Below are 14,866 nucleotides of genomic sequence, written 5' to 3'. Positions count from 1 at the left end.
CAAATCAACTTTTTGTTTCCTATGATCCAAACAAACCAGGTAAAGCAGTGGGTAAACATACTCTATCCAATTGGCTAGCAGATTGCATACAGTTTTGCTATGAAAAAGCAGGCCTTCCTCTCCAAGGATGAGTAAAGGCACACTCCGTAAGAGCAATGTCAACCTCAGTAGCACACTTCCGTTGAGTGCCAATCCTTGACATATGTAAAGCAGCAACATGGGAGTTCTCTTCACACCTTTGCAGCTCATTACTGTTTAGACAAGCAAGGAAGACAAGATTCTGCCTATGGACAATCTGTCTTAAAGAACTTGTTTCCAGTATAATCCCAACTTCTACAACCAATCTGCTGTTATCTTTGGCTGACTCATTTCCACAGCAACACATCACTGTTGCCTTCATATTAAATGATTCAGCCTCTAGCTTGCTAATCACCCATATGTGAGGACTAGCATCCTGCTTGTCCTGGGATAAAGCAAAATTGCTTACCTTGTAATGGGTGTTATCCCAGGACAGCAGGATGTAGTTCTCACGAAACCCACCCGCCACCCTGCGGAGTTGGGCCTCTTATTTTTCTAAATTTATTTTTGCTAACGCTTATTGCTACATACGAGACTGAAGTGAGACCCCTGTGGCAGAGAATATCATGGCATGCTGGGCATGCTCAGTAGCCTCAGGCTGCCAGTCAAAAGTTTCTAGAAACTTTGACAGAAGTTTTTCCCGCATTAGGGCTCCGTTACTGACGTCACCCATATGTGAGGACTACATCCTGTTGTCCTGGGATAACACCCATTACAAGGTAAGCAATTTTGCTTTTTTTTCTATCCATCTCTCTCTCTCTATATATATCTATATCTATCTCTGTCTATATCTGTCTCGTTTTTTTAAGATGCGGTGAATCAAAATGAAACACCAAATTACTAGCTTGTTCTGCACATTTAATACTACTGCCCTTAAAATCAAGAGAAACCAGGTTAGCTGGGATTTAAGTGCTAGAGATTCACAAAGACTCTGACTTCTGGGTATTAAGTAAAAGATAATTTTCAATCATCCAGTCAGAAATATATATATATATATATATATATATATATATATATATATATATATATATATATATATATATATATATAGTTGCACTGGAGAAAGTGCAGAGATGGGCGACCAAATAGATAAGGGGTGTAGAATGGCTGCCGTATGAAGAAAGGCTGAAGGTTAGGGTGGTTCAGTTTGGAGATGAGAAGATAGAGGGGATATTATAGAGGTCTACAAAATCATGAAAGGACTTGAAAAAGTTAATGTGAATTAGTTATTTACTCTCTCAGGTAATAGGACCAGGAGGCACACCATGAAGTTAGTAGGTAGCTTATTTAAAACAAATCAGATGGCTGAGCCCCGAGGGTGTGGCCAAGATGGCTTCGGTGTAGCAGCTCTGCTCAGACGCTCTCCGGATTTCTACAATTTGTTTGTTTCTTCATCGGAGAAAATCCGAAAATGCCCCCGAAAAGGAAAGGTCGGGTTCGTGTGTATCCTGCAGCACTACCCCTGCCGCCCGGACAGCGTACGATAGCGGAGCTGACTTGCAAACTATTCAAAATTGGAGGTGCCAAGCTCCGCGGAGGTAGCCACGGGAGGAGCCGCGGCTGACCCTGGAGAAACTACACTGAGCTCTCCAGACCCCAGGATACCTCCAGCGCCGGTCCCCAGAGACTCCTCGAGCCCGGTGAGTGCCTTACCGATCCCTATTGGGGAAATAGGTATAGCGGCAGGAACCACCGCGGGGATTGGGAGAGAAAATGCAGGCCTGGAGGAGACAGGAGAAGGGACGGCAGGGATGCAGGCGGCAAGCTTGAATTTGGATTTTGTTTCCACAATGAATGCCTTTAATGGCGACGATTTCTTTAAGTTTGAGCCAGAAGCAGGAAATGCTTTGTTCCCTAAACCTGAGGTGGTATCCATGGAAGCTCTCTGGGAGCTGATAACCAAAATGGGGATGGCATTATATAAAGTGGCTCAACAACAATCAAATGTTACCCAGAAAATTAGAGGTTTTGCCCAAGAATATAATGCAAAATATTTAGAACATCAACAAAAGATTGAGGCTGGAAGAGCAAGTAAAGAAGTCTCAGGAAATGCAAGCAGCTATGTTGAAAGATCGTATCGCCATTAACAGGAAAATGGAACAGCTTGAAAATAAATCAAGGAATTTAAACCTTAGGTTTATAAATTTCCCGAAGGTTATGGGCGAACAACCGAGAGTAACTTTGAGGAAATACATGGTGGAAATTTTGAAAATAACACCTGAAAATATTCCAGCTCTGAACAAGGTGTATTTCATGCCTCATGCAAGGACTAGAGGAGAAGAAGCTGCTCCAGAGCTTGATCTTGGTAATTTGACAACTTTTCTAGAGACTTCTATTCCAGAAGTTATAGAGAGATCTACTCTCTTAGTTTCTTTCATTTATTCTCAAGACCTCAGTCTGATTATGAGGAATTATTTTTCTAATATGAGAGCAGAATTCTTGGGTAAACCGGTGTAAGTCTTCCCTGATTTGGCACAGGCTACCCAGGTGAGAAGGCGGGGGTTCTTGTCAATGCGACAAGAAGCCCGCTTGTTGGGGGCAAGTTTTGTACTCAGGTATCCTTGTCGATGTATATTAAAGTTAGATAACGTTACTTATGTTTTCTTTGTACCTGAACAAATGAAAGAATTATTAGAGAATAGGAAAAGATTGCCTTATAATCCCCCAGTTCAGGATGCTGCAAATGTGGAGTCATAGAAAACAAAGAATAGTTGTTATTGACCGTTAAGCTTTCTCTTAAGTAAGATTTTCCTAAAAATATCTCCTTCTTTTTTCTGGCTGTACACCCTTTGTTTATATTTGAGGTCAAGATATTGAAAATGTTATTCTTCTTTTCAATGTAACTGCAAAGTTGTAAAATGGAGATAGCTTTGTTTCTTTATGTTTCTGTACAAAGTGATAATCCTTTGTAAATTTTTGTTTAAACTGATAAAAAATAAATAAATAAATAAAACAAATCAGATAAGATTCTTTTTCACTCAGTATATAGTTAAACTCTGGAATTCATTGCCAGTGGATGTGATTATAGTAGTTAGTGTAACTGGATTTAAAGGTTTGTATAAGTTCCTAGAGGAAAAATCGATAAACTGCTGTTAATAAGCAGTAGTAGGTTGTGATTTATTTAATGTTTGGGTACTTACCGGGAACTTGCCAGGTACTTGTGACTTGGATTCACCAATGTTGTGAACTGGATACTGGGCTTGATGGACCCTTGGTCTGACCCAGTATGGCATATCTTATGTTCTTATATAACGTGGAGTGTACCAGACAAAGTCTGTACTATCTAAGGGCTATTTTAAATTGACATTTGCCATACTTGCCTTTTTTAGATTTTTTTTGTAACTGCAGATTATTGTAAATCTCTGTATATTGGTTTTCCTAAAGTTAAATTGTGGACAACAGGGATTGGACCCTCTTCAGGTGTCGGTGTCCCATATTTTCTTTTTTGCAAGTGGGTTTATCTAAAGGATTAGCCCATAGTTCCATTTTGGTCCAGGTTTCCCCTTTGGTTGTCTCAGAGGGAGAGTCCAGGGGAAGGCCTTGGCATCCCATCCGGATGTGGTTCTTTTCTATGAGGAGTCAAACATCTCCGTCCACCTCTGCGACGCATTTGTCCAGAATGGAATCTTAATCTCGTGCTACGGGTCCTTAGCGAGGAGCCGTTCGAGCCTCTCAATTTGGTATCTTTGAAGATCCTGACTCTGAAGACGGTCTTTTTGGTAGCTATCTGTTCGGCTAGAAGGATTTTGGAATTGCAGGCACTTTCAGGCCGTGATCAGTTTCTCCGGATATCATCCGATACGGTGTCCTTGCGTGTATGGTACCTTCGTTTCTTCCTAAGGTAGTGTCTGTTTTTCATGTAAACCAAACAGTGGAGTTGCCCGGGTTTCCGGATTGGGCTTGAGATCACTCGATGGGAAGAGAACTTCACCTTTTGGATGTGAGACGGATGATATTACATTACTTGAGTCACTAACACTTTTTATCGTTCTGATTATTTGTTTGTCCTGTTCGGAGGAGCAAAAAAGGGTGAAAAGGTGTCTAAGGCTTCTTTGTTTCGTTGGTTGAAAGAGACGATCTCTGCAGCTTAGGTATCAAAAGGAAGAGCGGTTCCAGTGGGTCTTAGAGCACATTCGACTCGAGCTCAGGCACCGTCCTGGGCTGAGTGTCAGCCGGTGCCTCCCCAAGAGATCTGTAGAGCCGCGGTGTGGTCTTCATTGCACACTTTTACTAAGCATTACAGTTTGGATGTGCGGGCCTTGGAGGCGGCCCCCTTTTGAAGAGAGTGTTCTTCGAGCGGGTCTTTCAGGTTCTCACCCAGTGTAAGAAGGCTTTGGTACATCCCGCTTGTCTGGACTGATCTTGATGTGTTCAGGAAATGAAAATTGCTTCTTTCCTGCTAATCTTCATTCCTGTAATACCACAGATCAGTCCAGAGGCCTGCTCTGAGGATCTCTGCCAAAAGACTGCTTGGTCTACTGCTGTATTTATTTGCAAAGCAGATTTGCCATATTTTGGCTTCAATTTCTAGGTTTAGCGTTTTCTGCATGTTTATCTAGTTGGTCAGGGGTATCCATGTTGGGAGCCTTGTTTGCTCTTTATTTTTCTTATCTTGGCTTGGGTATCGAATAATACTGAGGGACTGTAGGTGGCACACTCGTATATAAGAACATATATATATATATATATGTGGCAGTGCCCAAAGTTTTGTTCTCTACCTCTGTCTACTGGTGGGGATGAATAGAACCCGCTTGTCTGGATTGATCTGTGGTATTACAGAAACGAAAATTAGCAGGTAAGAACCAATTTTCCTTTTCCCCCTAAAATATCCCTCCCCCACTTGAGAATTCCTGAGGTGATTTCCGTGGGTCCTTCAGGTGAATGCCTTGGTCCAGTAGCTGGTTTTTCAGCTGGCGTGGACTTAGCTGTTTAAAGGCTGAAAGGCAGTGGGTGCAGGAAGCTGACCCCGGCAGTGATTGCATATGCCCCCACCCCGCACAGATGGAGACAGTTTCTGTACTCAGTTGGGTAAGTCTGAACTCTGGTAAATTTCCTCCTTATATCCAGTCTCTGTGCTCAGTGCTCTTTTCTGATGTTTATCCCGCTCTGGGGGAGGTCGAGGGACATGGGTAGCCTGGTGGATTGAGCAGCCTCTGTAGGCCAGGCTTCGCTCTGAGGCTTTCACTGCATACTGTGTGGTACGCTGCAACAGCGTTTTGTGCTTTTTTTTTTGGCAGCCCTTGGCAGGATTTTTGGTTTGACATGTGTTTCTAGCTGTGCATCCAAGTTGTGTGTCCAATTTTCGGATGCTTGGTCTGACCTTGTATTCCATGCGTCTAAGTTAAGTGTCTGCACGCTTACCTGTGCGCCCAAGTTACATTATGTGCTTAAATTTTTTATAGTGTTTAGTTTTGGGATGCCTGAGTATTGGACACCTAGTGTTTTTTGATGTATGGAAAAAAAAACCCACCAGCTAGATGTATGCCTTCGGCCGCCGCTTAAGTACACTGTCGGCCATAATGGTGCCTTTGTCTAAAAAACCTAAGCGCCTTTCTTTTTGCACTGCCTGTCATATTCTGGCATCTTAGCCTGCTAACTTAGGCCAGTGCTGTTTGGAGGCTTGTGTAGAATTGTCACCTTCTGATTTCTCTAAGCCTTGTTTTTCCCAGCTGGATAGAGGCCTTGGATATAGGCGGCTTAGGTGGGACACGTGATTCTGGAACTCCTCTATCTGGTTCCTCAGCAGGGGATGGTAGCTCGGTCTGTACGCCTCAAGTAGCTCCTGGATTGGGTGCTTCTACCTTTTCATGGGTAGAGTTTTTTCCAAGGATTGCAATCATTTCCCCAGGCACAATTTTCAGCCCTCTCTAATACTCTAGAGCAGAGTCACCTAGCCAGGAACTACAGTTATGCGCCGGAGTACTTCTAGAGTGGCAGTGGTACTTCTCGATGAAGGTCAGGATAACACGCATGATGATACTGATCTGGACTCCCTTGAGGGTGGTGAAATTCCTCCGGGATTAGCGCCGTATAGAACTTTGATACGGTTCTTTCATAAAGATGAGCTGCCAGCTGATTTCTCAGACCTTGAAAATACTCAGAATTCCTGGAGCAGAATCCCATTTTGGTTTCTTTGCATAAGGCATCTTGTCTTTTTTCCCCCGTGATGGAAGCCATTCAAGAATTAATTGATCTTGAATGGGGCTCCCCAGAGGCTAAATTCAAATGGGGTCGGGTATTGGTAGCCTGTACCCTTTGGATCTAGTAGCAAGAGAGCGATTACGTTTTTTCCAAAGTTTGATGCACTTGTGTGTGCCGTCTCCAAGTGGATCATTATGCCCGTGAATGTAGGAGTGTCCTTGATTGATGCTCATGATAGTATTAATCCTATCCTTAAAGTAAGCATTTGATGCTCTGGCAATGACCTTGCAGATCATTTCTGGTTGTTCTCTGCTGGCTCAGTCTTATTTACTTCTCTTCCAGGAGGTCGTAGACTCTGGGGTGAACTCTAGGGCAGTAATGGAGTCAGCTGCTGCATTTTTGGCTGATGTGGGCTGTGATTTGTTCTGCTTTTCAGCCAGAGGAGTGGCTTCCATAGTAATGGCCAGCTGTCAGTTTTGACTGAGAAATTGGTCGGCCGATGCTACCTCCAAGGCTAACTTTACCAAATTGCCCTTTAATGGCTCGCTTTTATTTGGAAGTGAGTTGGAAAAATTGGCCAGTAAGTGGGGCGAATCCCCTGTTCTTTGTCTGCCAGCGGATAAATAGTAGACTCCACGCTCTTAACATGAGAAGTTGTAGCAGAGGATCTAGGTGTTTTTCTCTGTAGAGGAACGACCCTTCAGAGAACTCGACTTTTGGTAAGTGTCAGTCCTTTCGTTCCAGACCGTGAAGAAGGTGCATGGGTTCAGGTAGTGGAATCTCCCGACCCTCCTAGTGAAGGTTTGCTGACCCATCCCCAGGAACTGGAGATATGGGGACGCCTCTCTCTTAACAAAGGTGGGTCAAGATCACATTGGATCAATGGGTCCTGGAGGTGACACGAGAAGGATATGTGCTGGAGTTTCACAGTGTTCCTCGAGATTTGTTCATGGTGTGTCCCTGCCATTCGCCACAGAAGAAGCAGGCAGTGGAATCCTCATTTTGAAGGCTCCTCAGTCTGAGGCTTGTGGTTCCTGTCCCCAAGTCTCAAGAAAATGCCTTTCATTCCATTTATTCTCTTGTGCCCAAAAAGGAGGGTTGCTTTCATCCCTTCTTGGATCTCAAAGGTTTCAACAGTCCTGTGCAGAAGACACATTTTCACATGGAAACATTGCGCTCTGTAATGGCCATGCGGTCGGACGTTTCTGACTTCCTTGGATCTGTGCAAGACATACCTTCATATTCCCATCCGACTAGAGCATCAACACTTTCTACAGTTCAGAGTTTTTGGACTTCATTATCAGTTCTGGGCCCTGCCCTTTGGTTTGGCCACCACCCCAAGGACCTTTTCCAAGGGAATGGTGGTAGTAGTGGCAGGATTGAGAAAAGATGGGATCCTCGCACTCCCTTATTTGGACAGCTGGCTGATTTGAGCCACGTTGCTGGAAGAGAGCTGCAGAGTGACTTGCAAGATTCTCACCCTGTTGTAGTAGGAGCTTGGCTTGGTTGGCGAACCTGACCAAGAGCAGTGTTCAGCCTGCTCAGTTGTTGGAATATCTCTGGGTTCGGTTCAACACGAGGCAGGGCAAAGCTTTCCTGCTGGAAGCGCACATTCAGAAGTTGACAGAGTTCAGTCTATTATTGAACACACTGCTCCTGACCGGATGGTCCTACCTGCAAGTATTTGGCTTAATGGTGGCTTCCCTGGAAATGGTCCCATGGGCAAGGGCACATATGCATCCTCTTTAGCACTCCCTCCTCTGTTGGTTGAACCTTCAGTCTTAGGACTATTCAATTCGGCTCTTCCTGCTGATGGAAGTCTCCTCCCAACTGCAGTGGTGGCTGCAGGTGGATCATCTAAGGAAGGGAGATTCCCTAGCACCACCGGACTGGTTAATACTGACAACAGATGCGATCCTCTTAGATTGGGGAGCTCACAGTCAGCAATTGATGGCGCAAGGGCACCTGAATAATGAGGAGTCTGTCTGTAATAGTAGTTGTCTGAAAGCCAGAGCGATCTGGTTATGCATGTTTGCAGTTTAGCAATAGGCTGCGGGGTCGATTGGTCCGGAAAATGTCGGACAATGCAACCACTGTGGCTGACATGAATCAGTGGGGAGTATCAAAGAGCCAGCAAATGTCACAGGAAATAGATCAGCTTATGGAATGGGTAGAAGTGCATCTCCAGATGATCCCAGCCTCACAGACAGGAAAAGACAATGTAAGAGCAGACTTTCTCAGCAGGGCAAGTCTGGACCCAGCAGAATGGACCTTGTTAGACAAGGACTTTCAGCAGATTCTGGATCGCTGGAGACCTTCATTCCTAGACCTCTTGGTGACTTCTCAAAATACGTAAGTTCCGCAATTTTTCAGTCACAGGAAAGATCTGAAGTCATTGGGGATTGATGCCCTAGTGCATGAGTGGCCGGATGAGAATTTGCTATATGCCTTTCCTCCATGGCCCATGTTGAGCAGATTGATCCGAAGGGGTGCTCTTGGTTGCTCTGGATTGGCCCACGACGTTGTGATATGTGGATTTTTTGCGGCTCCTCTGGGACTTTCCCCTTTGACTTCCGGCACACAGGAACCTGCTAAGTCAGAGTCTGGTTCTTCATGAAGATTATCTGAGGGGGCTCGTTTACTGAAATATGGATACTCTGTGACAATGATTTCCCCTTTGCTTAGGGCTAGAAAGTTCTCCACTTCCTTGGCCTATGTGTGAGTTTGGCGAGTATTTGAGGCCTGGTGTGAGGATTGATGTTCTCTTCCTCATTTGGCCAAGAATTCCACTCATTTGAAATTTTTGCAGGATGTCTTGAGTATTGGTTTGGCCCTTAATTCCTTAAAGGCACAAGGAGCAGTTCTTACCTGTTTCAGGGGCCAGGTGAATGGTGGTTCCTTGTCAGCTCATCCTGATGTGGCCCATTTCCTAAAAGTAGTGAAACATCTTCGTCCTCCCTTGCAGTGTTTAGGACCATTATGGAGTCTAAATTTGGTCTTGGATTTGTTAGTGGGTCCTACGTTTAGACTGATGCTTAGCCTGTCCTTACTTCTACTGACCTTGAAAACAGTGTTTCTTGTTGCAGTATGTTCTACGCAAAGTGTTTCCGAGCTGCAGGCCTTGTCTTGCTGGCAGGAGGCTTTCATCCAGGTGACTCCAGGGGCGATACAGCTGCGTACTGTTCTTTTTTTTTTTTTTTAACCAAAGGTGATTACCGAATTTATCTTGACTCAGTCCAACTCCCTGCCATCTGTGGACAGAGAGAGATGTAGAAAAGTATCGTCTGTTGTGAACATTGGATGTCAAGAGAGACATCTTCCAGTATCTGGAGGTTACTGAGACTTTGCAGAAAACAGATCACCTATTTGTTGTTCACAGTGGTACTAAACAAGGAGAATGGCCTCGTGGGCTACAATAGCCCTTTGGATTGAGGAGGTAATCTCAGCTGCATACATGGATTCTGGGAAGCTGTTATTTAGTCAAGTTAGAGCTCATTCTACTAGGGCTTAGGCAGAATCATGGGCAAAAGTTAGATTGTCTCCCAACTACATTTGCCGAGCTGCGGTGTAATCCTCCTTACACACTTTTCCAGGTATTATTGTCTGGATGCGCAGGTCCGGGAGGATGCAAACTTTGCACATGCCGTTTTGACAGGACTGCGCACAGCCTCCCACCCTATTCGGGAGTAGCTTGGGTACATCCCACTTGTTCTAGATTCATCTGATTGGACACTAATAAATGAGAAATTGCTACTTACCTGCTAATTTCCTTTTCTTTAGGACAGTCAAATGAATCCAATTTCCCTCCCTTGGCTGCCGAATATTTGTACGATGGTCGTCCTGTGTGACAATGTATTACAGGGATTACTGGTAAGAAATCATCTGGAAACTTAGGGCTTGCCCCATTTGTTCAGAACTCTCTTCCTTGAATAAGGAGCTGGCTGAAGTTAAAGCTGAATTAGCTTCAATGAAGAAAGGCTCACCCTCTTTACAATTATCAGCAATTAATTCCCCATTACCACAGAAAAACAAAAAGTCAAGGATAAAGAGATTTACAGTGGGCTCAGGTAGGATAAGACCCGTGACCCACAGGCACCCATTCTTGATAGCTGTGCAGCCCACAAGTCTACTACCCCCACACTCACATAGGGCATTAATGACCTCAAAAAACAAGATTACAGTGGGCTCTGGTAGAATTGAACCTGTGATGCAGAGACACACCCTGTATCAGGTGCAACAAGTACAAAAAGCCCTCTCTGTAGTAAATACTGAAGAAGCTCTTGAGAAAGTGATTGAAGTGATATCTGAAAAGAAAGAAGACACCCAATGCATAAAGAAAATCCAGATCCATAACCAAAGGAAAAAGGTCATTGTGCTGGATGAATCTGTCACCAAAGGCACTAATCCCTTCCTTTGCACAAATGCAAAGGGGAAGGGTGAAGAAGACAACAAAACTCAACTAAATTCACAAAAGGAGTCCAGGAACAGCAGTAACCTGAACAAGGAAAGCTGGAAAACTATGAGCACAAATGCTCGTAGTTTGGGCAATAAAATCCCAGATCTGCAAGCCCTAATGATAGAGGCAGACTTAGACATTGTTGCTGTCACGGAGACATGGTTCACGGAATCTCACGATTGGGATACGGCAATACCAGGCTATAACTTGTTAAGGAAGGACAGAGAGGATAAGAAAGGGGGAGGAGTGGCTCTTTATATCAGAAACAATATCCAAGCAACTGAGCTGCAAGGAAGATGGGGCAATGAAGAAGCACTATGGGCTGACCTAAAAAAAGATGGGACATCCATTTTTATTGGAGTGGTTTACAGGCCTCCAAACCAAAAGGAAGAGCTGGACAGAGATCTGGTTGAAGACATCCAAAAGATAGGAAAGAAGGGAGAAGTGGTGATCGTTGGAGACTTTAATATGCCAGATGCAGACTGGAGAATCCCATCTGCAGAATCTAATAATAGTAGAGAAATAGTGGATGCCCTCCAAGTAGCTTTGTTCAAACAAATGGTAATGGAACCCACGAGAGAAGGAGCTATACTCGACTTAGTGCTCACTAATGGAGATAATGTCTCTGTTGTCCAGGTGGGTGCCCACCTCAGCACCAGTGATCATCAAACGGTATGGTTTAACATCACAAAAAGGATACGGAAAAGAAGCACAAAGACCCGAGTTTTGCAGTTCAAAAACACGGACTTTGATGAAATGGGGAAGTACCTGGAGGAAGAATTATAAGGCTGGGAGAATGAGAGAGATGTAGATCAACAATGGACCAATCTAAAAGGAGCAATTACCAAGGCAACTAATCTATATGTTAGAAAAGTAAAGAAAAGGAAAAGAAAAATGAAACCTATCTGGTTCTCAAAGGAGGTGGCTGACAAAATAAAAGCTAAAAGAGCAGCGTTCTATAAATATAAAAGATCCCAAAGGGAGGAGCACAAAGAAGAATATCTGGTAGAACTGAGGGAGACGAAGAAATTAATCAAGACGGCAAAAAGTCAAGCAGAAGAGAGGATTGCCAAGGAGGTAAAGAGAGGTGACAAAACATTTTTCAGATACATCAGTGAAAAGAGAAAGTTCAAAGTGGTATAGCGAAATTGAAAGATGGAAAGGATCAATGTGTGGAGAGACGAAGAAATGGCAGAAATATTAAATGAATACTTCAGTTCTGTGTTCACTAAAGAGGAACCTGGAGAAGGACCATCACTAGTTAACAAGAAACTGGAGGGGAGTGGAGTAGATGTAACTCCATTTACAGCAGAAAATGTATGGGAAGAGCTGGAGAAACTGAAAGTGGACAAAGCCATGGGGCCTGATGAAATTCATCCCAGGATACTGAGGGAGCTCAGAGATGTGCTGGCGGGTCCGCTGTGTGACTTGTTCAATAGATCCCTAGAAACGGGAGTGGTGCCGAGTGATTGGAGAAGAGCATTGGTGGTCCCGCTTCACAAGAGTGGGAACAGAGAAGAGGCTGGTAACTACAGACCGGTTAGCCTCACTTCGGTGGTGGGAAAAGTAATGGAGTCACTGTTAAAAGAGAGAATAGTGAACTATCTACAGTCGGGAGAATTGCTGGACCAGAGGCAGCATGGATTCACCAGGGGAAGATCCTGTCAGACAAATCTGATTGACTTTTTTGATTGGGTAACCAAATAATTGGATCAAGGAAGAGCGCTCAATGTCATCTACTTAGATTTCAGCAAAGCTTTTGATACGGTTCCGCACAGGAGACTGGTGAATAAAACGAGAAGCTTAGGAGTGAGTGCTAAGTTGGTGACCTGGATTGCAAACTGGTTGAAGGACAGAAGACAATGTGTGATGGTAAATGGAACTTTCTCTGAAGAGAGAGCGGTGTTAAGTGGTGTACCGCAAGGATCGGTGTTGGGACCGGTCCTGTTCAATATCTTTTGAGCGACATTGCGGAAGGGATAGAAAGGTAAGATTTGTCTTTTTGCAGATGACACTAAGATCTGCAACAGAGTGGACACGCCGGAAGGAGTGGAGAGAATGAGACGGGATTTAAGGAAACTGGAAGAGTGGTCGAAGATATGGCAGCTGAGATTCAATGCCAAGAAGTGCAAAGTAATGCATATGGGGAATGGAAATCCGAATGAACTGTATTCGATGGGGGGGGAAAGGCTGATGTGCACGGAGCAGGAGAGAGACCTAGGGGTTATAGTGTCTAATGATATGAAGTCTGCGAAACAATGCGACAAGGCGATAGCAAAAGCCAGAAGAATGCTGGGCTGCATAGAGAGAGGAATATCGAGTAAGAAAAGGGAAGTGATTATCCCCTTGTACAGGTCCTTGGTGAGGCCTCACCTGGAGTACTGTGTTCAGTTCTGGAGACCGTATCTACAAAGAGACAGAGACAAGATGGAAGCGGTACAGAGAAGGGCGACCAGAAAGGTGGAGGGTCTTCATCGGATGTCATACAAGGAGAGATTGAAGAATCTGAATATGTACACCCTGGAGGAAAGGAGGAGCAGGGGTGATATGATTCAGACCTTCAGATACTTGAAAAACTTTAACGATCCAAAGACAACGACAAACCTTTTCCGCCAGAAAAAAATCAGCAGAACCAGGGGTCACGAGCTGAGGCTCCAGGGAGGAAGACTAAGAACCAATGTCAGGAAGTATTTCTTCACGGAAAGGGTGGTGGATGCTTGGAATGCCCTTCAGGAGGAAGTGGTGAAGTCCAAAACTGTGAAGGACTTCAAAGGGGCGTGGGATAAACAATGTGGATCCATCAAGTCTAGAGGGCGTGAATAAAGTGGAGGCAGCAAAACACTGCACGGAGCGGCAGTAGCCACAGAGGCATTCAAACACTGCACGGAGCGGCAGTAGCCACAGAGGCATTCACGGAGCGGGATGCCAGTGGCCAGTAGTTATTGTTCCACCTTCACGGAGCAGAAGGATGGAGGGCTGCTATCTCCAAAAAAATAAAAATAAAACAAACAAAAGTTAATAACAGAGGTGGGTAAGAGTATGGGGCAAGGGTGTAGCCTGCTTGTTACAGCAGTTGCTACCCCTAATTGAGCTGGATGTCACTTGGATGCAGATATGGCGCTCCTCTCTAAATTGGTGGTGGGGTGGAGGGGAATTAGGTCTGGAGGGTACTGGAAGCCAATAGTAACAGGTGGGAGAGAGAAAAAGGGAAATAAAAATGGATAAAGTGCGTAGCTTGCTGGGCAGACTGGATGGGCCGTTTGGTAGTCTTCTGTCGTCATTTCTATATTTCTATGTTTCTATGTTAGTCCAGTCCCCTAGACTAATGTTACATTCTTATCTGAGCTCATTGTTGTCTGTTGGCCGAGTATTTAAATGGTTATCTTTTTCAATCGTTTTTTGCTAGTCTGTGCACAGTTGCTTTTGAAGAGAATACTGGCAGGCTGATATCACTGAATGGGTATAAATACTGTGATGTCAGCTTGCTCTGTCTTCATCTGCTGGTATAGGTGCATATTGCACTTATGGATTCAACTGACTGTCCTAAAGAGAAAAAAATTATCAGGTAAGTAGTAGTTTCTCATTAATGGTTACAAAATGTTAATTGGAAGAAAAAATCTGAAACCCTTTGTTAATTTCCCATTTGTTTGATTGCTGTTCTTCCTCTTCGGTACACCCTTTCCTTTCCATGGTCTTTATAACCTGTATATACTATTTTCGAATGACGTTTTCCAAATGCGATGAGTTTTGAGTAGTGGGTGAGGAAAAGCAAAAGTAAAAAAAATAATTTTTTTAGCAAAAGTATTAATTGGTTTGGTGGGGAAGGGTTTATGTTAGTGTAATTTTTATTGTGATATATCTGTTTTCAGTATTTCCTTTGTTTAAATCTTTTTTTTTCTGTAGGGGGAAAAAATGGATTTACAAAACACATCGCTGGGACAAGGGGATACATGGAAGATGTCAGCAAATAACTGTCTTCTGCTAAGAGCATCCCAAGTAATTTCTGATGATGAAGATGCTAGTTATTTACGACTTTCCTTAGGGGAATTTTTTGGTCAGAGATCTGAAGCACTTGGCTGTCTTGGAGGAGGCTTTGATGTTAAGAGGGTATGTAGAAATTGATTTTAAATTTAAATTTACATTTTTTTTACAGTTGTATTTAAAATGCAATCTCTCAAAACAGAGTTCAGA

At 43.9% G+C, this 14,866-nt stretch overlaps 1 protein-coding gene across 3 annotated transcripts in view; it reads left to right on the top strand.

The window, feature by feature from the left end:
* The window catches only part of CEP192 (centrosomal protein 192), a 1,292,743-nt gene that overhangs the window by 417,598 nt on the left and 860,279 nt on the right, over positions 1-14,866 (top strand). For all 3 annotated transcript variants that reach the window (XM_029590939.1, XM_029590938.1, XM_029590940.1), the window contains one exon: positions 14,579-14,782. In XM_029590939.1, coding sequence (XP_029446799.1) covers positions 14,579-14,782 — 204 coding nt within the window. The remainder of the gene's footprint in view (positions 1-14,578; positions 14,783-14,866) is intronic.

This window comes from Rhinatrema bivittatum, chromosome 2 (genome assembly GCF_901001135.1).
Source record: "Rhinatrema bivittatum chromosome 2, aRhiBiv1.1, whole genome shotgun sequence".
Classification (NCBI taxonomy): Eukaryota; Metazoa; Chordata; class Amphibia; order Gymnophiona; family Rhinatrematidae; genus Rhinatrema; species Rhinatrema bivittatum.
This window is presented reverse-complemented; position numbering and strand designations above follow the sequence as displayed.